General features: G+C 39.5%; 1 protein-coding gene across 1 annotated transcript in view; it reads left to right on the top strand.

The window, feature by feature from the left end:
* GRIN2A (glutamate ionotropic receptor NMDA type subunit 2A) overlaps positions 1-27,732 on the top strand; it is a 155,861-nt gene that overhangs the window by 80,021 nt on the left and 48,108 nt on the right. The window contains exons 3-4 of the mRNA XM_062503501.1: positions 13,497-14,089; positions 23,841-23,955. Coding sequence (XP_062359485.1) covers positions 13,497-14,089; positions 23,841-23,955 — 708 coding nt within the window. The remainder of the gene's footprint in view (positions 1-13,496; positions 14,090-23,840; positions 23,956-27,732) is intronic.

The raw sequence follows: 27,732 nt of genomic DNA, 5'->3' as shown, positions 1-27,732 counted from the left end.
CTGTGAGATGATTTGTGCTAAACTCTTCCATCTATTGCTGGGGATAAGTAAATCTTCCAGGAGGAAAGATTTACAAGGATATACATTATTCTGTCTCACTCTAGGGCTTGCTCCTTATTCCAAATGAAACCTGTTATAACTTGGAAACTGAGAGCTGTTGAAATGTAGCTTTTGTGAAAATCCTATTTTATGATCCAGTCACTTTACAAATGCAGTCTGATGTGACAGACGTTTAGTGCTGGCTAAGCTACATTATTGAAAACAGTGGACAATTATTACTGTAATTGAGGGAGTTAAACTTCTATTTGCCCTCACTAATTTTATTTTAAATCATGTTATTCTTAGTATTTTTTATTAATAAGAGTGATTAACTTGAAGAAATGGGATTTTGTAAATGGCATTCCTTAACTGTTTGTGATTTGTGCCCAGTCTTGTGTCACATTGCATTACTTCTGCTCTGTGCTTTTCTATATTTTCTGAAAAAGAGCACGAATTCAAATGACAGCACTTCCTCTTTATGTTTTCAAATTAAAGTGTTTCACGTAGAATTGGATAAAAATGTCATGTTTAATATTTTTATGGACAACCAGTGGTTGTCCAAATTTTTACTGCTAATAATCCACAAACAGTGAAAGGAAATGTTTGCTGATACCTGTGAGGCAGTTAATTTGTTTTGCACTGTTCATCTACTTCCAGCATGCTGCATGCTAGGCTCTGGATCTGTGCCAGCTCTGGACAGTGGAACTGGTGTAAGTTGTGTTGGAAGTAGCTGAGCTGTCACCAGGAATGGCTTTTAGAGGTAGCAGTCCAGGTGAAATTTTAACCTGGGACATCTGGGTCAGTGGGAGCTCACCTGACTCCTCCTGTCCTGTGGAGCTGTTGAACATCTGCCCTTCCCATGAAGGGGAACTGCTCCCTTTCCAGTGGGTGGAATTTTGCTCCTCACCTCCACTGTCGTTATCCAAGATCCTTTGAGCAGCTCAGGGATTCTGAATTCCTTGCCAGTGATTTTGCAGCCTGTGCCAGGCAAGCTGAGTAGAGGAGATCCCTGCTGTGGGATGTTGGCCCACTCCCTGCAGCACATGTTTGGTGACATAAACATGGTCATTTGTTCTGTGCATGGTTTATAGAGATGCTTTTGTTCTGAGTGCCCTGCTCCTGACCTGATCTTTAGCAACACAATTTACCCCCATGCCGAGGTAGGATCAGAAGGAGAAAGGAGCTTTCCTATACATGAGCATTTCTGCTTCTTTCTCTGAGGTTTCTGATGGACTGCCAGACTGTTGCCATGCAGTAACAAATGTCTATCCATCAGGAGGAATGGCAGGTCTCCTGGGATCCCCCAGGTATCCATCCCCTGAAGGGCTTCACATGGGCGAGCGACTGGACTTTCTGTGAAATGGAGCATGTCAAGCAACGTGGCAAACATTTTACATCTCCGTTCTCTTTTCCTTCCCAATTTTCAATACATGCTGTGCAGAAAGACTGCCTTATTTAGTAGGGATTTGAGAAATCAACACTTTTCTCCCTAATACGAGCTGTGTCTGCCCCTGAACGCAGAACAAGGCCTGCTTGCTCCAGAAGATTGTCTTCCTTGAGAAAAGGTGGAGATTTTGTACAGCTTAATTATTTGGATTTTTAAAGTTATCTGTTAATGTAACATAAAGTGTTCTTATCTGACGAACTAGAAATCACATTGCTTATATACAGAGAATTATGAGTCACTGAGAAGAGGGTCAGAACTGCCTAGTGAGAGCTGTGCAGTGAAGTCTTCCCTGATCTTCCACGTTTCACCTGTGCTTCAGGAGTTCTTGTGAAATATACTGCAATATATCCAAGGAATCAGGTCATAGCTTTTATCTTTTCCTTTTTGTTAGTACATGGCAGTAAGCCATTGACAAGATCAATCCTAAATTACTTAATGACATGTTTAACAACAGTGAAATAATACACCTGCTGTGAACATCAGGTGTCAGATGGAAATGGCTGGGATGCTGCTTTCAAGTTATTTCTAAAGGACCTGCAAAAGAAAAGTAGTCTTTGTACTTTGTAAACTTAGTTTTAGTGTTCCAGAGTATGGCACTGGGGAGCACAGAGGCAAATCGAGATGGAGCAGTTTAAGGGGAAGCACATTCCTTTGTGCCCCTTACACTGAGATTTGAACTGCAACTGCAGCTTCCTTAGCAAGCTTGGTTACATAAGGTCCCGGAAATGTAACAAGTACTCCTCTTTTATGTGTGGAGCTGAAAGCTTTTAACAACTTGTAAGAACAGGTGTTTTGTTTGTTAGTCATCCCACACAAAAGGGTTTTTTTTTTCCAAAGGAACCCAAAGGATTGGCATCTAAATGCCTTTGTTCTCTTAATGAGAGTGAACAAGAACTCCCACTTTGTGTTTGTAGAGAAAGTATTTCAGTTAACTGAGCATGAAACTCTTTTCTGAGGACGCACAGAGTAGCAAAAATAAAACGGGCATGGATGAATTATCATATTTGTGCAGATGCTCCTTTCTGCCTAAGCAAACCTACCCCTGAAGACTTTTGAGCACGCTGAGCTCCCATTGAACTTAGATATAATGGCATTTGCAATTTAATTGCACAATGGATACGTGAAAAAAAATCTAACTGTTGCAGCATATACCAAGATTAGCTTCAAATCCTTTTTGTTTCATACCTAGGTTGGAAAAACACAAATTATAATTTAATATTTTCATTGAAGTAATGGAAGTAATCTATTTTTTTGGTGTAGTACCTACCCAGGAAAATGCTGCATGCTTTCTGTTGTCACATGCAACTAATAAAAATTTGTGGCCTTAAAGCCATCAACCCATATAATAAATTTTGTTACTTATTTGTGTTCAGTAGAAGGATTTTGATGTTTCTCTCTTCAGAGATATCGTGGAGGTTAAGGAAGATGTCTTCAGTTCTCTTCACATTATGCAAACTTTTTTTTTATAGCTAGAAATGAGATACTCAGCTTGCTGTAGCACTGCAGCATTTACAGTATGTCGTATGACTGTTAAATCTATAATGATTTCTAGACAGAATTATGCCTTGTAAGGAGATAAATAGTATTTTGAACATTTCCTTTCTTGATGTTATGTTTCCCCTCCAATATTTACTGTAAATCAGAACCATGCTTAAAGATATTTTGCCTCTGCATAACTAAGGAAAAGTAACAAGCTAAGCTATTTCACAGAAGAAATAGTTTTACTGCCCATGTAAAGTCTCAGTAATTTGAATATATGTTGTAAAGCTTTTCTGCCCGGAATATTATTTGCTTATGGGAATAATGCTTGGCAAATCTCTTGATGTATGATATTCTTGCAACCAAATAAATTGGTGCATCCTTAAACAGAATGCCAAAATGAAAATGTAGATTAAAGTCAAATGTGTGGAACAGTGTGGGTAGAGTCAGCAAATGTTGGTGCATTAGAGTTTTTTGTCTGCACATTTCTGTTAGGTTACCGCACAGAATGCAGTGAATGCTTATGTCCTTACCTGGGTTCCACAGTGATGGGTGAAACAGCTGGATCTGCCTGCAGCTGAATTCCAGAGCCTTCCTGTGCTCCTTCTGCTGTGGGTGCACTAGCTCTGAGCACTGGAGCCCTTGCAACTGCTTTAACGCAAAGATGATTTGTTTTGTGATTGTTCAAAGGCTCTGCAGTGAGTACCAGTGAAATACCGTTCATTGTTGGTGTAGTTTGTGCTGCTTTCTTATCAGTAGGATTAATTCTAAGGATAAGCAGTTAGTCCCCCTCTCCTCTTGAGCCAGGGTGATATGTCAGTACAGATTTAGATCACATATCAGAAATTTTGTAACTTGCTTCTGACCTGCTGCTCTTAAAAGTACAGTGGAAAAGGCAGTTCATTTCTAGATTGATAGGCTGATCCCTCACTCTGAGAATGCATCATTAACATAATACAAGAGCAGCTGCAGTTTTGCCCAGTGGCCGAAGATGGTGCCTGAAAAGGAGAATAGAAAGGATAAGCATAAAATGGAATTTCCCCTGAGTACAGTCCCTTCTTCAGATCTGCTGATTGTACCTCAGAGCAGAGGAGTATTCTGAGCACTGTGAAACACTTCCTCCAAGAATTTAAAAGCAGTATATGAGCTTTGAATGAGTTACAAAGGTTTTGTCACTTTGCTTTCCCAAGGCAAGTGAGTCAGGCTTGCACCTCTTCTTGTTTAGCACCTGGTCTACCTGGGGAACCAAAATGCCTGTCTTCTTGAAGAGATCAAGAGTCTTCAATCTCTTATCTTCCCCTGATACTTAAATTTATCCTACAAATCTCTGTTGCCATGGAAAGCTGCTTGGAATAGTTCCCTTGAACTCTTCCTCTTAAAAAATTCCTTCCCATCTGTCTGTCTGCCCTCCCCAGCTTGTCTCTGGCTGTTGGGTTTCTCTCTCTGATCCAGCGCTGCCAAAGCAGGTTCACAGAGGTGTGGGTCCAAGACTTCTGGCTCATCAAGGAAAAGCACAGGGTAGAAAATCAAATTTGCTTTATATTTCTTTTACTTGCCTAATGTTTTATACTCACCATTTGGTGAAAGGGGGTGGAGGAGGAGGTTGTTTGTTACCTTCGTTTTTACTTGTTAAGTGGAGATGTATGGAAATGACTTAGTTAATGGTTCTCTGGCTTCTCATCCTCAACACAAATGAGAAGTGTTTTAGCATTCAGTTGAGGCCAAATGTTTGCAGATAAGAAGATGATGTCTTAAAGCATTTTTACTGATATTCAGTTAGGCTTACCTTCCTATATGGTGTATGACATTTATATACATGTGCAATACATACTGGTTGGAAGGATTAAATTGTTACTGATTTTGGATTTAATGCTGAATTCTTTGCCGTAGTATATTTAAGTGTTATTGTGGGTATGTAAGGTTTTGATTCTGTTTGCAGGATTAATAAGATTGGATGATGTTATTTTAAAAACTCCTAATGGCAAAAACTGTAAATTTTCGTAAATTTTGTTGTGTGAGCTGTGATTTGATATTGCAGGATTTTCTTGTGCTGTACTTGTACTAGAGAAGAGATTGGAACAGAGAATTGTACTTATCCTCAACCACCCTAAATCTTTGTTCTAAGCAACTTTTCCTATAGGTTGGGGTGTACAATACATATGAAAAAGACATTTTAAAGAAATACAATTATGCAAATGCTTAGTGTGTTGCATACTGAATACCTGGAATAGAAATTTGTTCTGGGAGAAATTATTGCATCATGTAGATTCTTGAAAGTTTCCATAAGTTGTTCAGACAACCAAAACTTCTTGATTGCATAGCAGTAGTAATATAAACACATCAAATTTTACTTAGCGAAAATATTACCACTACATAATTTAATTTAGGAGATATCCAAGAAGATGTCAAGTAAATTGGGTTCTGTGTTCTGTGGATGGCTACACAACATGTAACTTGTGTGCCTGTATAAAGTTACGATTGTGGTAGAGTGAAGTCAATATGGGTGACTGATTCTTAAAATAAAATTAATTAGGCTGGTGCTGGAAAAAGCTGTTAATCAGACAAAATGTGACCACTGTGCTTTTTAAAGACTAATGATATAATCCTTTGGGGCAGTAAAGTAAGTAAGTATTAACTATTACAATAAAATTTTACTTATTGAAAATCTAAAAAATATGAATCGGCAAGCTTCACTTTTTATTTAAAGAGAAAGGTAAAGCACTGTTTTTTCATTTATTTCTTTTTGGAGTTGCTTTGAAATTTTAGAATCTTCCTTTGTGTCTGAGAGCCATCTGACTGTACCAAATCTTGGCTGTCTGGGATTCACTTTGAACCCGGTTAAACTCCATTTACAAGGCTTATTTCAGGAAACATAGCCATTATCAGCAGGATTGTTTTTGAGATTAATAATTAGACCTAGTTTCCTGCTTCAAGAAATAATACAACTCACTGGAACCTAATTTTGATTTTATATCCGTTTAAGTTCCCCAAAATGCCCATGAATCAAGAGAAGCTCACCCGTGATGGCCTTGTGGGAACAGATGTAGTTCAAAGTGAATTAACTAATTGATTTGATAGGTGATTCTCCAGGGTCACAGAGTGCAGCTGGAGGAAGGTAAGGTATTCCTCATAGCCCAGTTTGTTTTTTCATGTTGTCTTGGTAGTAAAAAGCAGAGTGTCTCAATACTGGTAAGAAACAAAGGGCACATTGGTAAATAAAGCCCCAGTGGAATATGAGACATAGTGGGGATGGACAGTCTATATACAAAGATTTGTACTTACTTGCCAGAGATCTGGCTGGTTTATTTGCTTGGTATCTTTCATACTTCCTATATCTTTTATGGTATTTTAGTTCAAGAGATGAATTATGTGGCAAGGAACTACCAGTACTAGGAGAGGAAAGTTACCTAGACTTTTCCTTTCTAAAAATGCCTGTGTATATCCCTGCTGGATTTCCTGAGTCTTGGCCTTTGACTGGGCTAAGTCACAAGCTCACTGATGCTCTCTTAATGTTTTTTATTTCTGATACCTGGTGAATAGCCTTCTATGAGTCTGAAAAGTGTTTTTTGTGTCTGAAAATGCACCTAGGCTTTCTACCTTCCAACAAGTGCATTTTGATAGTTCTGTAGTAAAATCATGGCTTGGGGCTGGGTTGCATCATTTCATGTTTTTTTTCTCAGCCAGGTAGGTAACCTGTACAGAATCAGTTACTGTCACTGTGCTGTAAACTTTCTCATGTTGCCATTGGGGAAGCTGGAACAGGACCCCATTTTTTTCCCTAATGCTGTCACCAGAATTTTGTTTTGGTGTCTCAGATGTGAATTGTTGGCAGATGAACGTTCCCACACAGTAGAAAGCCAGTTACTGTCACCAGTATTACTGGAGTAACTTCACAGCAATTGCTTTTCCTGTCTTTCCTTTGGAATGTCCTTAATTTTCGTGATTGCTCTCCCTTCATTCATGACAACTGCTTGAAGAGGTTTCACTGAAAGGACAGACTCAAGAGCTCTCCAGATGAACTCAGGTGTTCCTTGAGGTGAAAGATGTGCTCTGTGGCTCATTTAAAGTCATTTTCCTATGGAAAATTAGGTCCTCTTGGGCTCTTCAAGAGACTATTTACTTACATCAATTTAGTGATAACTAATTACATGAATAAAGCAGAAGGACACTGCTTATACAAACCATGAAAAAAATCTAAATTAAAAAGAAAATGGCAAAGGATTTATCTGCAGTCATGGCGAGGGGCATAAGTGAAATGATGCTCAGCTGTAATCTGTCCTCCTTGCTACCCCATATAGTAGGTCAAACACATTTTTCAATATTTATATTCTGGGTGAAATACTGACAAGAAATGGTACTTACCTACAAACCCCATAAAGAAAGGTAAAGTATTTTAGGGTAATGCTGATGTATGGAACCACGTGACCCAGCTTAGGTTAAAGAGTCAATGATTTATATTCAAGAAATACTTAAATGTACAAAATAAATAGATTTTTTTTGAAATTACTTTTTATTCTCCCTTTTATTCTTTGAGGCATCAGTATTCTATTTCTTATGTTAGGGTTCTTTTTGACCCCAAAAGCTGCACAATAGCTGTTACTTAGCCAAATAGCAGAGCAGCTCCATATTGCTGTCTTGTAGATGCATAATTTTGCCCTTCCTCATTGAATTGTTCACAGTGTAAAGCATTTCTGTAACTGTGGAAACAAAAGTCTAGAAAGGAGGCATCTTGTTAAACTTTCCATCAAATGACCACCCCAAAATCCCTGCTGATTCATGTGAATCTGTTCAGGATTTTACTGCCTGCTCACAGGCTTGCTGGCTCATTTCAGTCTTTGAAAGCATTTTCCACCTGTCTGTCCTGGTTGATCAGGAGCTCACATTGAGCCACCGTAATTTCCAGTGGTTGAACAATCTGTGAAAGAAAACAGATGTGTTAAAACCCAGATGTTGAGTAAGTTCCATACCAGGAATGGCTCATGAGTTCTGTGCAAAACTAGTCATCTTCCATAATTAGGTTATTTCACATAATCACACAGTGAGTTACTTTCATTAGATGTGACACCTAGAAACACTGTTCTCATTCCTTTCTCTTTGTTTATTTGCTGTTCTGGTACAAAAAAAAAAGACAAAAAAAAAGACAAACTTCAGCTCTTGTAACAGGCCTAGATAAGCCAAATATGTAGTATAGCATTAAATGGATGTATTAAAAAGGGCAAAAAAACCACCACAAAACCTGTTACCTAACAAAATTCTTAGGATGAAGCCATGACCTAAAAAAATACAGAATTCTTTGTGAAATGGATTTCTGCAGACTCCCTCTGGAAATGGGAAAGAACATGCTTGATTAAGCCAGTGGTAACCTTTTGAAATCATGTTTCTCTGATATTTATTCCGTGAAATAATGAAAAGGGACATGTGAGATGTTGGAAAGCCATAATGTATTCCCTTGCTTTCTACTGCCCTTTTCTAACTTCAATGATCCTCTCAGAGAGCAAACTTTTAAATAAAAAGTAAGACCTTGGTTTGTCCTTGTAGCTGGCCTTTATACCTTTTGTAGCTGTGCATTTGCACCAGTAAAATTAGAGAGTAAGAAAATTTCCACCCTTTTTCTGGCTCTGTTTTTACCATGTGTGAGGCCAGAGTGGCGTCAGGTCCTTTGGAAACAAGTATTTTCTGCTTTTTGTAAGAATGAGTAAATTATTGCCACCCTCACATGTTGCTATGCTTTGAGTGAAAGTACAAATTTTTGTATAATCTCCCTCAAATTGCTCCCATGGTGATAATTGGAGGAGTTTTGTCCCTGGGCACCTCAGTGAGCTGTTTGTGTTGGGAATTACGTGCCCTATCTCTTAATGAATAGAGGCGGAATTTAATAACTTAAGAATTCAAAAACATGCAGGGTGTCTTGGAGGAAAGGTTTTCCTTTCAGCTCTTCCACTTCAGTGCTTCCATTTACTGAAAGTTTGGCATGGGTTTGTGCCCTTCCACAAAGGAAAACTGTGACTGGGGCCTGGATATTCATGGCAGAGAAATGCAATTCACTTCATGTTTACCAGGGAATCAATGCACCACTTCAAGTAATCCAATAAAAATGGTACCGAGTTAACACCCTGCAAGATGCATTTTTTACCTACATTTGAGATCAGCACAAACAATTTTATTCAGTATATTTTTGATGTGATACTAAATTATTCAGTTGAATTCATGACTAAACTCTGGCTTTTATTTTTTCCAGTCTTTATAGAAATGACAAATAACTACTATATTTCATTAAACAGAGAACAGCTTGCACTGTGTATGGAGACTTGGCACCACATGCCATAAATCTTTATGAGAACGGAATGTCTGATTTACAGTGGTGTAAAATCAGAGGAAAATTATTTTTGCTGATCTCTGTGAAAGAGAGAAAGAATGAAGCAATTAAGATAACTTTGAAGTCCTACTTGTAGTCCTGTCATGATAATCTTATTGCTCTTTGAATAAAGTCATTCTCTGGATTGCTTTTTAAGCTCTCTTTCATACTGGTTTTTCCTTCCTGTCATAATATTTTCTTACCACTGAAGTGACTGCCCCTCGCTATGTCTGCAGAGTGGAAAATTGATTTGGTTCAGTGTTAACCCCAGTTTTGTTCTGGTTTAGAGCTTAATTTTCATTTAACAAAAGGTACACTAGTTTAGATAACAAGTATTTCTTTCCTCAACTGAGCAGCTCCTGCAGCCCTTTCCCTGGCAGGCACAAAGTACCAGCAGGTCTCACCTCAGCTCTTACAGCAGCTGGATCCAGTAAGATCCTGGAAAAGCCGGAGCTGGGAAATTCAGATGACATGAAAATTGCTGAGGATGAGGTTTCCAGAGAAATATTCCTGTAATCTGCTGGAATTGGAAAGCAAAATGTACAATTCTGACAACAGTGACAGATTTATAGACCTGGTGCACTAATTAAAAACAACTTACTCTAATATATTAATCTATGAAAGGACAGCAGCAGGGAGAGCTGGGCTGCTTTGTGCACAAGCGTGGGAATACTGAAATCTTCTCCTGCAAGGACAGAACATTGTCACATACGGAATTTAGGAATAATGTTAAGCAAGAAGCAAATTGAAGGATTACTTCCTTCTGTTGGGAAACATACGGGGAGATGTTTTGCTTTAAACTGTACACTCATGTACAAGACAGAAAGAAATGAGAAGTTTTATTTTGCTCTTTACCTTCTCTTTTCATTGCTGTTTTTTGTTCACATGGATGTGGTGGAATCTAGCTAAGAAGTTAGAAAACTATTTCTTCCAACTGGACTTTTACCAAGTGTAACATCTTGGGATTGTCATGCTTTGAGATTTATCTGAGAAATTCCTCTGTAAAAAATTTTCTTGCTCTGGATAAATTATACTCCTTCCTTGCAACCTCCATCAGTAGTCTTAATAGTTGGAAACACTGAGGAATGAAAAAAAAAAATTGGCATGCATTCAAAGCACCTCTGGTATTACATCTGTATTCCTACTACAGCAATGATTTAGATGGATGTCTCAATACATGACAAGATGTCAATTAAATGAAAAAACTGATTAATTGTGTTTTTTTACAAACATCACTCTAGTTTGCATTTGAATATAGAAAATTGGAACTTAGTATTTTACTACACATATGGAATTTAAGTCTGTATAAAGCAGAGGAATAATAATGCTTTTTGAAATGAATATGAAGCTTAAAACCTCCCAAAATGAAAAGCTCTGTGGATGTTTAAGAATGCAATAGTTGAATCTGTTAAAGTTTTATTTATTTATTTACTATTTCTGCACTAAATTTCACCCTTCCTTCCCCTAGTTTAATAGATATGTCCTTGAATATTCTCCTTATAGTCATTTAAGTATCTGCTGAAGTTCCCAAGGCTGCAATTTCCTTGTAATCTTCCATCTGTTTCAAATGCCTTGCAAATACACAGTCAGATCTTCAGCTCTATAAAAGCATCCAGTGAAGTCAGTGCAGTTACATGGAATTTCTTCGGATGAGAATCTCATTTATGATGTTGGTGTCTCCATTCTTACTGGATCCAAACTTCTTTTCACAAGTTATTCAGCATTTTAATCACAAATTGATTATGACTGCCTGATTTTGACTAGACTTCGCATTCACAATTATAGGAAATGGGTTCTTGTGATACGGGTGTGACCTTTACAAAAATGTCTAAAACTCCTTTCATAAACTGTTTTTCTAACACAATATTTACAAAAGGAAAGGATTTACTTTTATTACTTCTCTCTTGTTGTCAGCCTGCTGCAATGGTGTGACGCAGAGCATTGTGCTCAAGACTGTTCTTAATTGCCAGGGAAGATGCCAGGGACTGCTCTAGGTTAAAAATCTGCATTTACTAGTTAGAAAGGTCACACTTGAAAATGTCCATGCAATTGTTTTTTGTCCTCAAATACTTCAGTTGCATCATTGGAGAAGTTCCTTGTGATGCACAAAGGACCAGAATTATTCCTTTGCTATAAAACACATATAGAAAGGGGGAAGAGTGAAAGGATATGATGGACATAATCTACTTAATCTACTGTAAATGATTTTACTTTTTACTGTGATTTACCATAATAATAAATGGAAAGCAAGATAAGAGTTGGAGAGGAAAACTGAAGTGATTGGCTTTGCATTACAGTATTTTTTTATGCTCAGTTAGGAGCTGCAACGAAGATGGATTCGAAGCACTGTCTCTAGATATCTACTTTACTTTGCAGTAGTAAATCAGTAGTTAAATAATTAAATGCTGTCTCTGAGCAGCTTTTCTGGATGCTGGATTCCTTTAGCTGTGAGAGTCCCCCCATGAAATTCTTGTTTGCTGGTTTTTAACTAGTGTAGGTCACCAGGAAATAGCCCCTAGAAGAATTCAGCAGTCAAATATTCCTGATTCAATTCTTCTCTAAAACATATTTTATAACATTTGTAATTAACCCAAAACATTTCAAATCTGTCTCTGGCATTCAGAATGTCATCACTGAGGTGCCAAAGAAACCATGGCAGATGATTTCATTACCACCAGCAGTGTGTGTTTTATACCTTCAATATCAGTCTTCAGGGTCTGACACAAGTTGTAAGACTTTTATTGCTGTCAAGCTATATAAAATCCTGGTGTCAGCTTCTTAACACTTGGAAAGTAATAACACTCCTCATCTTCTATTAAAAAAGTAGACTGTTTTCCTGGAATATATTTGCAGAGCTTGCAGACCTGAGCTATCATTCTCACTAATATTTGTATGTTTAACACCACCCTGCCATGAAACCCAAATCGGTTAATCTGTTTCTGTTCCCTCCAAGTGTAAAATAGGATAGCAGTTTGTGACTATGATCATAAAACTCTAAATTAAAAGCACTGTATGTGTCTTCCTTCAGAAGCCTGCATAAGAAATTTTGAATGATTCATATCTTATTTTTAAATCATACGCTTTTGTTTCTCCCGGAGTTCATGCTTTCTGTGTCTGAAAATGATGCAAATAAGTTGCTCCTACTGGTCAAGAATAAATACTGACGTAAAATAAAAATAAAGAACTATATGGCTTCTCATGTATAGTTTTGTCACTCTAATTATTGTATGTAAATGCAGAATGTAAAATTAAAAAATAGATTTAGATCTCACAGCAACTTAGTAAAAACAGTAAAAACAGACCACTGAAAGTGTTTGGAAATTTATTGCCAACAGAATTAATTGTGCTGCCTGTTTCTGGTGTTAAAATAAGCAGGACCTGCCCTTGTGCTGTATAAAATATTATGAATTCTGTAAATCATAAGACAAATATTAGAAACAAATCAGTGTTGGGCAACATTACAGGCAATTCCGGACTCCGAGGCCATTGTTTGAAGTTATTTCCATTTAAGTCCTTTAATGAGGACACTGACAGATTTCTGGTTGTCCTTGGTGTCCCATCCTGTTAATTCTCTATCAGGCATCAATGGGCTGTGTGCTCTGAGTGGAGCAGGACCAGCAGTGAACTCAGTCTCTGGGGACAGAAAATCTGCTTCTGCAGAGTCTGAAAGCTTCCACCAAGTCTAGTGAACCTTGGAAATGAAGTCACCCTCAGACATCATGTCTGGAAGTACAGAGCTCCTCCAGCATCTATACAGCATGTGCATTGCAGTTTGTTTCCATTGTAACTACAGACTGGTGTGAGTTTGTTGGGTTGCATTCATACATTTACAGGAGTGTAGAACTTTGTGCTGGAGAGTTGTTTAACTGTGGGTGGCTGTCCCCAGGGAGCTTCCTCAGGAGCTACTGATTTGATTTCTTGTCTTCAAGTGATCCAGCACTTGGAAATTTCCTATGTAAATATCTGTTTGTAACTTTTTGGCAAATATTCCAGTTAGCTTTAAGTAGCTTACCATAATCAGTGTTGCTTACTGATGATCTGAAAACATTAAACCACAGAAAGTAACTGGAATGCAATGGAAGTTTGGCAGCTCTGGTAGAACAGAAAGCATTAGAGATTCTGTTCCCTTTGAAGTTGTACCAAGTGACTAATCTCTTGCTCTGTTTGGTATTCTAGGATGTCATGTCCACGTTCTTCCAGTTTGGGGCTTCCATCCAGCAAGAAGCCATTATCATGCTGAAGATCATGCAGGATTATGACTGGCACGTGTTCTCTCTGGTGACCACCACTTTCCCTGGATATCGAGATTTCATCAATGTCATTAAGACTACCGTGGAAAACAGTTTTGTGGGCTGGGACATGCAGAATGTCATCATACTTGATACTGCCTTTGGAGATGCCAAGACCCAAATTCAGCTGAAGAAAATCCATTCATCTGTCATCCTGCTGTATTGTTCCAAGGATGAAGCTGTCTACATCCTGGATGAGGCTCGGTCCCTGGGCCTTACTGGCTATGATTTCTTTTGGATAGTTCCCAGCCTGGTTAGTGGTAACACAGAAATCACTCCCAAGGAGTTTCCTTCAGGACTCATTTCAGCAGCTTATGATGAGTGGGACTACAGTTTAGAAGCTCGGGTACGGGATGGCCTTGGGGTTATTGCTACTGCTGCATCAGCCATGCTGGAAAAGTACTCCTTCATTCCTGAGGCAAGAACGAGCTGCTATGGACAACTGGAGAAAAATGACCGGCCCTCTCAAACCTTGCACAAGTAAGGATGATTGCTTTGGGTTACCTTTACCTATGTAGCTTTGCCAGTTTTCTCTTCTATGTGCGCTGTGTGTTTCTTGAAGGAGAATGTTGTTTTTTGCTAATCCCACTGAGACCTTTTTAAGCGGCAGATTTCAGATGTTCCAGGAGAATGTGCAAGAGGACTTGCTGCACTGATAGCTGTGCTCCTAGAGATGATGTATGCTATGGAGAATAAACACTGCTCTGAATCTAGTGTAGAAGATGACAGAAATTGGTCTTAGAGGGTATGAAGCTGAGTTAACAAAATTGGACTGTTGTGTACTTTAACTATGAGGTAAAATTGCCAAAATGCTCTGGAGGCTGTGCCTGTATCACTTGCATCAGCAAGAACCTGGCAATATTTTAGAAGACAAGCAATGTGCAGCATTAAAGCAGTGTCCCTGGAAATTATAGAAGTATTGGATTAGTTAGGCAGCTTTTATCACATAAGAACTAAAATCTGTCCCCTTTACTTGTAAGGGTATATTTTTGTCACCTCTCATAGAATAACTGTTAAGCTTAATCAGCGTTAATCCAAAATGATATAGATGTTTTCTCTAAACACTTTGTCACATGGAACTGCCAAGGTTTAAATCAGGATTCTACTACTACTACTACTATTATTATTATTATTATTATTATTATTATTATTATTATGATGTGGTGTTGTTGTTGTTATTGTTATTATTATTACTACTACTACTATTACTATTATTATTACAATTACTATTATTTTCCTTTTAATTATCCCTTTTAGACATGATACTCCTGATTACTTCTATCCAAAATGTTGCATGGTAGTATATTTCTTTATCTGGTCTGTGAGAGGGAGTAGGGTCTCTTGCATATTTTTTAATAGCTCTTGACAATATAGAAGCTAGTAAGCAGTATTTATGACATTTGTTCTGACCATATAGTGCAGATGAAGCGCTTTCTACAGAAAAGCAGGATAGAATTGGCACAGGAAGGAAAGTTGGTGCTGATTTCAGAAAGGAGATTTTGGAATAGATACATTTTTAAACTTGAGAAGTATGTGCATATTTAGATTAGGAGTTGATTACCACATGATGTCCTGGGACACTTGTTTTCTATGAGAACAGCATCTTTGCAGACAGCATTCTTCAGAAGCTTTCTTAAAAGCCAGATACAACCAAGTACACGGATTTTAGCATTTTCTTAGTGAAAACTTGCTTTTAGTATGACACTTGCAGGTTATTTGTGCTCCCTTTCCTATTTTTGAGCCTCTGCCTCTATAACTACGGATTTCCTGAAGACATTGCAGAACCCCCACAGTTCTTCTCCTGCTGCCCCCTTTGCCCCTGTGAGTGGCTCTGTGGCCCAGCAGGGCTCTGGGAAGCCGTGGGGTGTCCCTGGTGTCAGGGCAGAGCAGTGGGTGGCACTGCTGGGGGACTGTCCCACCTGCACCCAGCATGGCCTGGCATCCCCGTGCTGGTTCCTAATGCAGCGCTGACGGGGGAAGCATCCTGTTAAATCAAGTTCTGGGCTTTAACTGTAGGACCTGGTCTGCAAACGAAGCGGTCCACTTGCAATAATTGAGCTACAGTTTCTGTGGAAGTTAAGTTGTAAATGTTGGGGTTTAAAATACTCTTGGAAGGGGCACAGAAACTTGAACCTGTTTTGAAAAAGGCTCCTGCCCTATTGTTTGGCTAATACACTAGTGTAGACTTGAGTTAAGTATTCAATACTCAGAATAAACTGTATTTCTTTAAACAATCCTTATTTTCTCATCAAACCTGCATGAGTACAAGAACAGGGCTTGTCAGTGCTCAGACAGTGAGATTAGACTTCACCAGGAGATTCTGCAGCATGCAGTGCATGATGCACCCAGGAATTATTAATAGGAGAAGCTGTTGTGCACTGTGGCTAAAAAAAGTCACTTCCTGATGTGAAACACTGAGCTTCTATGAAGTAAAAATACCTTTTCTGTACTGGAGATCATTTGAGCTTCTCCAACACCACAAGAACAAGAAACAGGCTGTTTTTAATTTAGAAATGTCAGAATTATACTAGAATATAATAATAAACTTTAAGTAGTCTTTCCTGTCACATATGATCTGCTAGCAAGGCAAGTATATGTACAAGCATTTACCAGTACCAAGTAATCTCAGGGAGCTGACCAGTCTCTCCATGCCAAGGTGAATTCCATAAATTCATTGAACTTTCTCAACCTCATCACTAAATTGTACATTTCTACTTTGCATGACAAATCAATGCCTAAATTGGGGTTTTATTGGGAAGTGGAATCAGATCCCAGATAGTGCAGTTTCATATTGTAAACTACAAGACAAATGTGTATGTGCTGTATCAAGAAACCAACCTGAAGAAAGGACTTTGAAGCATGTTCCCAATGGAAAGGGCTAAAGTGACTGTAAATAGCTCATGGACCTGGGGTCTGCTGTGCTCTGCCCCCCATCCCTCAGGGAATCAGTGCTGGAGAAGTAGGGTTGAACAAGAGGACACTGCTGCAAGCTCAGAAGCAGAGAACTCAGTGGAAGTCAGGGGACAGGCTGTGTAGGGGGATGCCTGAGCAAGCAAAGCTCAAAATAGAGAAAAACCTAGGATTTTTAGGCTCCATGTATTGTAATGACAGTCTAATTCAGCTTTAAACCCAGTGTAGTATTCTGAGGCTATGCTGTAATAGTTAATTTGCTTGTAAATGGAAATTAGTAATGCTTTATGTGTGACATCCCACATCTAAATAGCAGTTTTAGCTGTTTGTGAAGAAATTCTATGTAAAGAAAGCCATGAAGTAAAAGCTCCTCCTACCTCTTTCTCAAATCCTTTGAGCATTAAATTGGTTTGAAGAGATATTTGTCATGAAGCACACAATTTATCTTTCCCCCATCACTGCAATTCTAAGATGCTTTTATTGCCTTCCTAGACCCAGAAGAAAACCAAGTTTGCTTTAGTTTTTGGAATGATCTGATCTATGTTCATTTCTGGTACACATGGGAAAGCCAGTTTTTCTCTATGAATAAAGGATTTATAATAAAATATGGGGCTCATTTTCAATGCATTAAAAACACAGATATGTATGTGTATTCGTATCTATATTGATTCAGATCATCTTTTTCTATCTGTTTAAGACCCAGACCTCCCAAGGCAGAAAACCACTATTATGTGAAATACTGGCAGAGCAGGATAAATAGAATTAGCACCTCATTAATTCCAACTCAGTTGAACAAACTCTTGTTCTCTCTGAAAAAAAGGAAAACGCAGAAGCAAACAAACAGCAAAACAAAATAACCCTGCCAGTCATGGAGAATGCTGCTGCTTTGTGCATTGAAATGGTGCTGCTTTGTTTACAAGAGTGCTCTTGTGTGTATGAAAGGCACTACCCTGGGAAAAACATTGCACTGTAACATTTCCAACCCCGCTGATCCTTGCAGGGATGGATGAGTGAGGATGATAAAGCTGTTGCCATTGTCCTGAAAAGCAAAAAGATGTGTCTGTCCATAGGTAGCCAGGTGTTTGCCATGTGGTGCTGACATTTAGTGAGATTATGTTCTGAAATACAGACAAGCTGTAGGCAGGATTTAGAGACCTATCTTTCAGCAGTGAAGGTGTAGGTCCAGAAAGTCTTCTACCCTTCCCAAGCACTGTTTCCTTTATTTGTCATCAATGGACCAGGAGCAGGAGCCAGGGACACAGCCATAGGGCCAGGGACAAAGGTTTAGCTGTCCTTGCTGTTGTGCTGCTGTTAGCCTTCAGCACAGCACGTTCTTCAGAGGGACAGGGTTTGCTGTCCCCTTGTCCTGATAGTCATTCACCAAGTTCAATAGTTTGATTCCAGCTTTTAGCATGGCAGATAAATTTGCCTCCTTTGAGCAAAATCTGGGATTAAAGGGACACAATAGTTTGGTGAATAATCCAGCAAATCTCTTTAATCTTTTCCCGCATACAGATCAACAGCCAATTTTTAGAGGATTTGTTCATTTAAGTCAGAAGACTCGGGAACAATAGGTATCATCTTCTTTATTGGATGATTGAAGGTATATAAATGTTTAACTAATTAGATATGAGTCCAAAGTGAAACTAAACTTCACAGGCCACAAAGAAGGGGTTGTGTAGGGGAACACTGTCCCAGAGACCCCAACATGGTGCTGGTTTGCTGATAAAGTAATTCAAGAAATTATAGAAGACCTGTATTAGAATTTTCTCCCAAGGCAGGACAGTTTAGGAAGCAGAAGGTACCAAACATTACTGGATTAGAACATCACCTTGTTATTGTGATAATTAAAATACTTTAAAAGAAGAGAACAAGCATGGCTCTGGCAGTTGAGTGGAGCCTGCCTTGGGGCTGAAAGCAGGGCTCAACAATCATCAGTGAATGTTCTTGGAGATGGAGCTGCTGCAGGCACCATCCCCCTTGCAGGAAGCCAGGCACATATCATGGGGAAGAGTTTGGGATGCTTCTGAGGTGGTGCAGCAGTATGTGATCAAATTAGGGCTTTTTTTGAAATGGTGATGCTAATAATAGCATTAATGTGCTAAATATTGTGGGGTTTATTTGCACTCATCTCTGGTGCATCCCAGGGAGTTGAGCCCTTTCTAACTTTGCTCCCTCCCTTTGTCCCTCTCTCAGAAGGGTTCCCCAAGAGTTTTGTTATCTGCAGAACTGGGGAAAGAGGACTTTTCCAGAGCCAGTGGCAGTGACTACTTTAAGGGGCAGCTGTCAGGAGGTCCCAGGAGCTGGCATGCAGTTCCCTGCACACGGTCACTGAGCAGATTGCTCCCCAAGTTTTACTCATCCAGGCTAGCTCCAGACCTAGGGAGACACAGCTCCAAAGCAAGGAACCCTTGTGGAGGAGTGAGGGCTGGGAGGGGGAGGAGGAGGAGGATGCACACAGAGGAAGAAGTGGCTCTGCATCACTGCAAAGGATTTGAATTCAGAAAAAAAAGTCCTACATAGCCCAAGATACTGAACTGACTTAAAAAAATGCATCAGTACCTTGTTTAATAGTGTTCTATTGCAGACCTATTTCTATATGTACTTCAGAGCACGCATTATATAGTGTACATGAAGCATTTTTGTATTTGATTTTGCAGAGGGAATCTGTTTCTTAATGATAAATAATGTGTCTGGGGGGTTTCTGCTGATAAGTATCATTCAAATGTCATGGTTGAATCATAGTAAGGAAGTTCAGCAGTTCAGAGCCTCAACAAGATAGAGAAGAAAAGACAAAATTAGGATTCACTCCAGCTTTTTTAGGTATGAGGCTGAGTGAATGCCAAGCAAGAGATAGGCTGGCTGTCTAGGTTATTAAAATGGTTGGGTTTACAGTATTTGCAGGAAGGAGAAACATGTTGGCTTTGAAGCATTTCATCTGCTTTAAATCTCAGTTTGTAAATTCCTTCTTTGAGAGAGGAGAGGGAGAGTTCCTCTTATGCAACATGTATTTCCCCAAGTCTCAGCTGCTTCTCTTCATTGCCTGCAGTTGTCAGAGATCTGAAACGCTGCCCCACGGTGAAGAACACACTAAATAAAAAATTATAGTCCCTGGTGATGGCACCTGGGGAGTTTGTCAAGTTTGATTATCTTATGTGAGGGCAGGAAATGTAGATCTGAGCTCATGGCAGAGAGGACTCCCCTGGTCTTCCTGCTCCCTGCAGCTCTCAGGCCCTGTGCTTTGTTTTACAGGTCTAGGGACTAAGTTCTCTCCTTAGAAGGTAGCTCAGAAGTGACACATTTTCCTTCACGCCTCTGCCTTACCCATTGGAGTTTTCCCAGCTGCTGTTGTGTTTGGGAGCTGCATTCTAGGTGAATTCCACACTAATTATAAACAAACCTGTTACTGCAGACCTGATTGTGCTCCTGAGCCTGACCAGTCCCGGAGGGTCTTGTGGGACCCAGGTGGGTGGGCAGGAGAGTGTCCAGGCTGAGGAGATGGATTGTTGTGAGGACCCTCCTCCCTGGCGTCCCAAAGGAGCACCTGGAGGGTGCTGAGGCTCCACAGGTGGCATCACACCTGCTTCTGTGTCATGACTGCTCTGCTGTGCTTCCCTTCTGTCCTTGTTGGCTTTCTCCTTACCCCCACAAGTTTTTGAAACCAGGGCTAGGGTTGATCTTTGTTTCTAACAAAGTGACCTTGATAATTTGCATGAAGTTGTGTTTTTTTCCTAAAAATAATACCCAACACAGAAGCCTTCTTGGATTTGCTCTCAAATCCTTGGATCTATTAGGAGAACACTTGTGCATCTTGCATAGACATATATATGGTAAAACCTCAAAAGAAGTGCCATAGTCTGCAAACATTTGCTTTTCATACCGTAGAAGTAGAAAACCTCCAAAGTTCTGCTCCAGGATTTCAAGTGTTTTCATACTCGCCCTGCTATCCACCAAGGATGGGCAAAAGGTGCCTCTGTGTCAGCAATATTATATCCAAGCAAATGGTGTTCTGAAAACTAAGCTCTGATCCCTTTGGCAAAGTCTTGAGCCATTTGTTAATGGAATTAGAGTGAAGGAAGTTGTGATACTGTAGTTCTGTGGTAAGAAAACACAGGTTTTTCAGTATGTTCTGGCTTTCTGGGTAAATTTAGAATTTTGACAGGGATAAATACTGCAATTTTGCATTAATCTGAAGCTCTGTGTGAACTACTTGATCTTTCTGATTTATAAAAATAAAGTTGGAAACCTTGAGAGGAGTTTGTAACATGGGTGCTTCAAAGGCTTGCTGTAAATATGACAGCAGAAATGTTCTGCTGTGATGTTCCAACATTTCTCAGTTTTGCTGGGGAAGATGACAAGCAAAAAATAATTGTGTAAATGTTTAAAAGTGTTTTTAAATGCATAGTTAAGGTTTGGTTCTTTGCATGGTAAAAAACCTGTTTTGGATTCGATGTGGGATTATCTTAACTTCTGTCAGAAAACAGGTGCCATTTTGATGTATGCATCACCTGGGGAACCTTACAAATTTCAGTTTGCAAAAGTTAATTAAGATGTCAGTGTCATAATGCCATCACAAGGCCTTGTGCTATCATGTCTTTGCAAAGGCTGTGGCATTAATGAGGAATGAAAACAGATTAACTGCAAATCCAAGGTGTGTTGCTAATTGCCCCCTCAAAGTAACGAGTTCAAATATCTAAACACCTCATTTTGTTAAGAACAGGCATTTGCATTTCCAAAGCTACTTCAGAAACATATTTTATCCAGTTCAGAAGCCAAAGACCTTTTGCACAGAATTAACCTTGGATAAACTCAAATCTTTGTGAGAATACCATAATATAAATTCTTCACAGCATTATTCCTAACCAGGAACTGACAAGCACTTGGTTATTTTTTGTAGGACAAGCGGTTTGGGATCTTGGCCAGTAAAAGCAGAGCAGGACTTCTGTCCTTTGCAGAGGAAAAAATAACAATTCAAAAGCGAGTGTAGGTTGTAGGCATTGATTTCTGGCGAACATGGGCAGCTAATGAATTTTGTGCAGAAGAATGTGCTTGGGGAAACAAGAATCTCTTTGAAGTTCTTTTTTATTGCTGCACTGTGAGAATCTGGGGTAGCTCAGAGTGCGTCACTCATGGATGACTTTTCATCAGGATCAGAGAATACAGTTTTAAGAGACTTTTCAGATTAGGGAATTGTTATAAAACAAACAAACCCTTTCAAAATGTGTTTCTTTACTTAATGGCTGGTAAATGAATATGATTTAAAAATAGACACCGAGTTCAATTTTTCACTTTAGAGTTGCGGTTCATATGAGTCCTTTTGGAACACCTGAACTGCAGCACTGCACTTTGTGATGGCTCTTGACTAGCTTCCAGGCTAGGCCATTTGCATATTAATCCCAAAATATGATGAGTAGTGTTTGAAATCAGGGGTGGTGATCCTACTGACCTCCATTAAGGAAGAGTTCAACTCCGGCCCAATCACCATTTTCATTTTGTGGTTGAAAACCCAAGTGAGCACAAAAGCCTGATGTGTGTTTGGGTCCAGCACTTCGGAGGGGACACAGTGAAGCTGACAGCTTCTGTGAAATGAGGTGGTTTCTGCCTGTCAGGTGATATATTCATTTTGGAGGGGTGTTACCTCATGGGTGTGAATTGTGAGGAGGAGGGTGCAGATGTGCAGATGCAAGCATTGCCTGTTTCCACGGCACATCCTTGATTTCATCTTGTGCTCACTTCCCGGGGAATTCACTGCCTGGGTCGGGGTGGTTTTCAGCACTGAGTGAATGTTATGCTGCTTCCTTACATGTGTGCACAAATAAATCCTATTTGGTGGTTTGCTGCCTCTGAAGGTGGCAAACAAGCTTTTGTTCCCAACCAAGATCTTTCACTGTTGGATGAAAAATGGAATATACGGGAAATTATTTCAGCTGAACAGCAAAGTTCTGTCAAGGGGAAAATTTTCACCCTGGAAAGTTATGTGAGTTATTACAATGGGTGAATTTACAAATTGCTGTCAAACTGGTGCTGAATGATGTTAATGTGGCTGTTCAGGGTAGTGCACATTTATTTATTAACAGTTATGATATAATGCCATTATTTCTTCTGGGTCTAGGTATGTTTATTTAGTGTGCTTCTGCTACTGGGATTTTCAGGCAGCTATGTCAATACAAAGCCTTCTCCTTTGAATGTGGAGCTGAGGAATTTTTCCCCAGCAGATCATGCTGCTGCTGCTGCTGCTAAAAAAGCCAGCCATAACAGCCAACCAACTAACCAAAAAACCCCTTCAAACCCATATAAACATGTAAAAGAGTATTGGTTTCTTGTGGGTAAAACACTACAGGTAATGTATGAAGAGTAGCAAATTTCTGCTCTTCAGAACACATCTTTCTATGGGATGGACATCTGCACTCTGTCTGCACCAGTCTTGGGCTGAATGTCTTTCAATTAAATACACTGAGAATTCAGAGCAATTAAATGTGAATAACTTAAGACCACAGAGATGGGCTGGGGGGTGTATTGTCTTGTTCCCAAGACTTTGGATTGCAGTTTTACCTCTTACTGTGGGATAGGTATGTCAGCTGTACACTAACAGTGTGGAGTTTTGATCTTTTTCAACAAAATTTTAAAATTTCTCATTGTTTTATATGTTAGTTTTTGTGTCTATCTTTTTTCCTATTCAAAATACTAATTAATTCCTATGTCTTTTGAAAACCGTTGAAAGTTAAGTTCAGTACGAAAGAATAAAAATATAAATCCTTTTTCTTTGTAAATTATTGAACTGAATATTTATCAACACCTTCAAAGCTTTTGTGTCTGGTTTTGGCATTGGTGAAATTTATCCTTGAGTCACAACAAAACTGTATGTAGCAACAGTTTTGGGAAGAGTTGACCGGACTCCTGGAGGTCTGAACAGGGGAAGACAGGTGGGATGCACTTTGAGTATTACTGGTGACACAATAATACACTGTTACATACAGGGGTTGTGTGGGTTTGTTTAAAATGCTCCTGAAAAGCTGGTGAGGTTGTGCAAAGTGCCAAAAGGATTTTTCAGGGAGGGGACACGTTAATCATATATGATGTAGAAGCTGTTAAAAACGATGTCTGCATTATAATTCATACATCAACAATATTTTGCTTTGACTTGAGCCATGGAGTGCCTCGAAATGCCCCAGCTCTCCACGCTGCAGGCACAGGCTGCCCCCAGCACTGGCAGGGCTTGGTGCATGGATTTAATCCGTGGTTCTGGGGGCTGCACTTGCTGCTCATGAACTGCTGGACAGCCCATTAACTTTGCAGTGAACTTTCCTTGTTTGCCTTGCAGGTTTATGATGAACGTGACGTGGGAAGGCAGAGATTTGTCCTTCACAGCAGATGGTTACCAGGCTCACCCCAGGCTGGTGGTGATGGTGCTGAACAACGAGCGGGAGTGGGAGAAGGTGAGCGCTGCCCTGGGCAGGGGCTGCTGGGGGACCAGGAGGTGGAGTGGTGCCACCCCTCCTTATTTCTGCTCCAGCAGCTGGGTCACAGCACTTCACCATCCTGAGTATATCTGATGAGTTTTCACAGATCAGTGAAGAAAAGCCACGTGGATTTCAGATTTCTCTGAAATGCACCTTGCATTTTCGGTTCTTCTTAAAATTTAGTAAAGTAAATTGGATAACTGAAAAATGTCCAAAAGCTTGGTCCTCAGCTGCTTGAATTTGGGTGGATTTTTATATCTTGGATTTTTATATCTTGGATTTTTATATCTTTAGATCTTCCAATTCTTTAATTTGCTTGATTTTGTGGGGGTTTTTTACAGATGTTATAGTAAAAACACACTTTGAAAAACACAACTGTGAAGTTCCTGTTGAATTGGAGAATAATCCTGTTAATGTTTGCCTAAAAAAATTCAGAATCTTGAGTAGTCCAGCTAGACAAGTGATCTCCATACACTTCTATATAGACTAGAAGGAAAAATGCCTTAACATCAATGTTAATCATATATGGAAGAAATAAATGAAAAAGTTTATCACAAGCATCTTTTCTTTAAAACTCCAGTCTTAGCCTGTGATTGTTTTGGCTCTGAGCTTTGCAGGCTGTGGCCCTATGTTTTAAAAACTTGTTTTAAGAAACTGTTTTTAATATAAGACTGTAGAAAAACATACATCTATATCATCCACCAGTTTTATTTTAAATTCATGGAACTGCATTATCTAAATTGCTGATGAAATTTATGAATTCTTTTTGTTATAGTTTTAAAAATCCATTAAATCAGCTTAAAACTCCAGTTTATAGGAATACAAGACTCGTCATGATGATGAATAATAATGACAAAATCAGAATTACTGAAGGACATCTCAATAAATATGCTAGTCATGCAGAAACACAGAGCGTAGTACTAGATTATGCTGTGTATTTCTTTATGTTCATTTGATGCAAATTTAATTCTCTGGATAAATTTAATCCTCTCCAAATGTGTCAATCTGAATCTTTGGAGGACTCATTTGCTCACTGTTATGAAAATTTCTTACCCTATTTTAAAATTCTTCAACAGTCTGCATATCATATATAATGTTCTGGAAAAAATACTATACTGCTTGGGGAATATTATTAGTACGAGGTGCCAGAGGAAGAAAGTGCTCAAAAAGGCAGCCAACAACACTTACGTTAAAATAATTTCATACATTTTGTACCTTGAAACTTCTCTAAAGAGCCCATTCAAAGGGCAAGGAAGGATGGGTTTGATGTTTTTGACAAATGAGCTAACAGCAGCAAAGAAATACTGGATATTGGAATCAAAATTATTTCCAAGAAATAACTCAAGCCTGATTCAACCTTGCAGTGACTCCCTGTGAGCGAGTGAAGGTTTGGGGCAGGTTGTGCTGCACCTGCAGGGCTGCAGTGCCACTCCTGGGGGCTGAGCCTCCCTTTGTCTCTGCGGTTTTCCAGCTGCTAAATCCCTTCCTGCTCACTGTCAGTTTTCAGGGGCTTCTAGGAGCAAGAGCAAGAATGGATGGATGTGATGGTGTGTGGCCCTGCTGGCGGCAGGCCAGGTGAGCTGCAGGGCAGCTCTGGTGGCTGCTGCTCCAGCACTGGGCTGAGGGAAGGGGACCAGGTAAAATCAGGAATTGTCAGAGGGAGGACCAGGTTAAATCAGGAATTGTCAGAGGGAGGACCAGGTTAAATCAGGAATTGTGTCAGAGGGAAGGACCAGGTTAAATCAGGAATTGTGTCAGAGGGAAGGACCAGGTTAAATCAGGAATTGTCAGAGGGAAGGACCAGGTTAAATCAGGAATTGTGTCAGAGGGAAGGACCAGGTTAAATCAGGAATTGTCAGAGGGAAGGACCAGGTTAAATCAGAAATTGTATCAGAGGGAAGGACCAGGTTAAATCAGAAATTGTGTCAGAGGGAAGGACCAGGTTAAATCAGAAATTGTGTCAGAGGGAAGGACCAGGTTAAATCAGGAATTGTGTCAGAGGGGAGAGGTGAAAGGTGGCCAGGAACGCTCTGTCACCACCAGACTTAGTGTCCTGGCCACAGGCTGGTCCCTGCCTCTGTGGATGAGGACACATAAACTGAGTGATCAGTTATCCTGGCAAGCTGGCCCCAGCTCTGGGCTCTCTGGGCACACCCCACATCTTTCCAGCAGTGCCACCCTGCTCCGCTGGCTTAGAGCTTGAGAAGGCCCTTTCCTTCCACATGGTTTATTTGAGCACCTCTCTAGTGTTGTCTCGATGTTCTCTCCAAGTTGCATGTTTTACCTCATATCTCTCAGGCAATTTCTTTCCTCTTGTTCCTTTCTCCTTGAGCTGTTTTGCTCGATTTCAAAACTGTCAGAGTTACTCATCTGAGATCTAACATTTGTTGCTCTTGAGTTTTCAGATAGGCACAAGCTTCTCTTTTCTCTTACAGTGTAGCAGGAAATATCACAGAATGGTTTTGCTGAAGCTTTATTGAATATCCTCAATCCTATGTGGAAAAAAATGAAGTTTAAGTATCTAAATAATTTACTCATGTGAAAAAAATGACAATGCAACAGCCTGTTAATCTTCATAGTGTAACTAATGTACATACTACATGTAGCTACTTTATGTAGAAAGAGTAATTGTGGTTTATGTGAAGATTTTTTTACCTTGTATTTTCCTGAAAAATTCAAGATTTATTATTAAAACCAATTTTTCTTTGGTTTTAATCTGATTTTATTCAAATACAATTTTTCCTTGGTGGCAGAATTGATATACTTCACTAAAAGCTTGCAGTTATAGAGAAACCATTCAACCATAGCTGCAAAGCACATATCTCACCCCTTGGAAAATAAGTTATTTTTTTCTTTACAAGTGACTCAGTATTGAAACTTTGAGGTGGTAACTTCACATCTAAATGGGTTTCACTGAGGGGTTTGTCCCATGCCAGATGCTGAAGAAAGCTATTTGCACAATAATGGTTTGAAGACTGTAAGTGACTTTTGGGGCATGTTTAACAGACATCCAGCAAGATATTTTGACAGATCCTAGAGCAGCTACTCAAATTTCTGACACCAACATTCATATTCTTGCTGCTGATCATGACAGGCAATGGGGATGCTGTTCTCAGGCAAGAGATTTTTAAGAAGACAAGTTTAATGTGCTTGTTAAAGTGAAACTTGATAAATTTACCAGAGTTAACAGTGTTGCCCAAATATCACCAAAGCAGGATCGCTGTGCTAGTGCTCAACAACCCTCAGAGATTCAGCAGAGATTCAGCCCCAGCTGCAGCTCCCCTGTCCATGCTACCTCGGGGAGGTGGGACCTGCATGTCTCACCTGGCCCATCAACTTCACTGAGCCGCCACCTTCACTGTCTGCTAGTCTGCCTTTTTTCTTTTTTGTTTAATATATTTTTTAATGTGGAAATAAACCAAATCTATCCAATATTAAAATCCTATACTAGAATATGATTAGCAGTGGCAAAAGTAGGCAGTTTAATTAGCAGTATGTATCACATATTTTAAGTGAGATGGGGAAGACTATTTAAAGACAAGTGTGTTTCATATGTAAAGGTAAGTTCCAGGGTAAAAGCAGTTTTTACTGATGCTCCAGGTAGATACAGATAAAATTATCATGGTGGTCTGTATTCTGGGTGAATTTGTGTACTACATGGCACAGCTGCTAAGTAAGCACCACTGCAAGAACTATTACTTAGATCCAGGTTTATTCTAAACAGAGCCTGTCATCTTTAACTTTCTACTATGC

Source organism: Cinclus cinclus, chromosome 16 (genome assembly GCF_963662255.1).
Source record: "Cinclus cinclus chromosome 16, bCinCin1.1, whole genome shotgun sequence".
Taxonomy (NCBI): Eukaryota; Metazoa; Chordata; class Aves; order Passeriformes; family Cinclidae; genus Cinclus; species Cinclus cinclus.
This window is presented reverse-complemented; position numbering and strand designations above follow the sequence as displayed.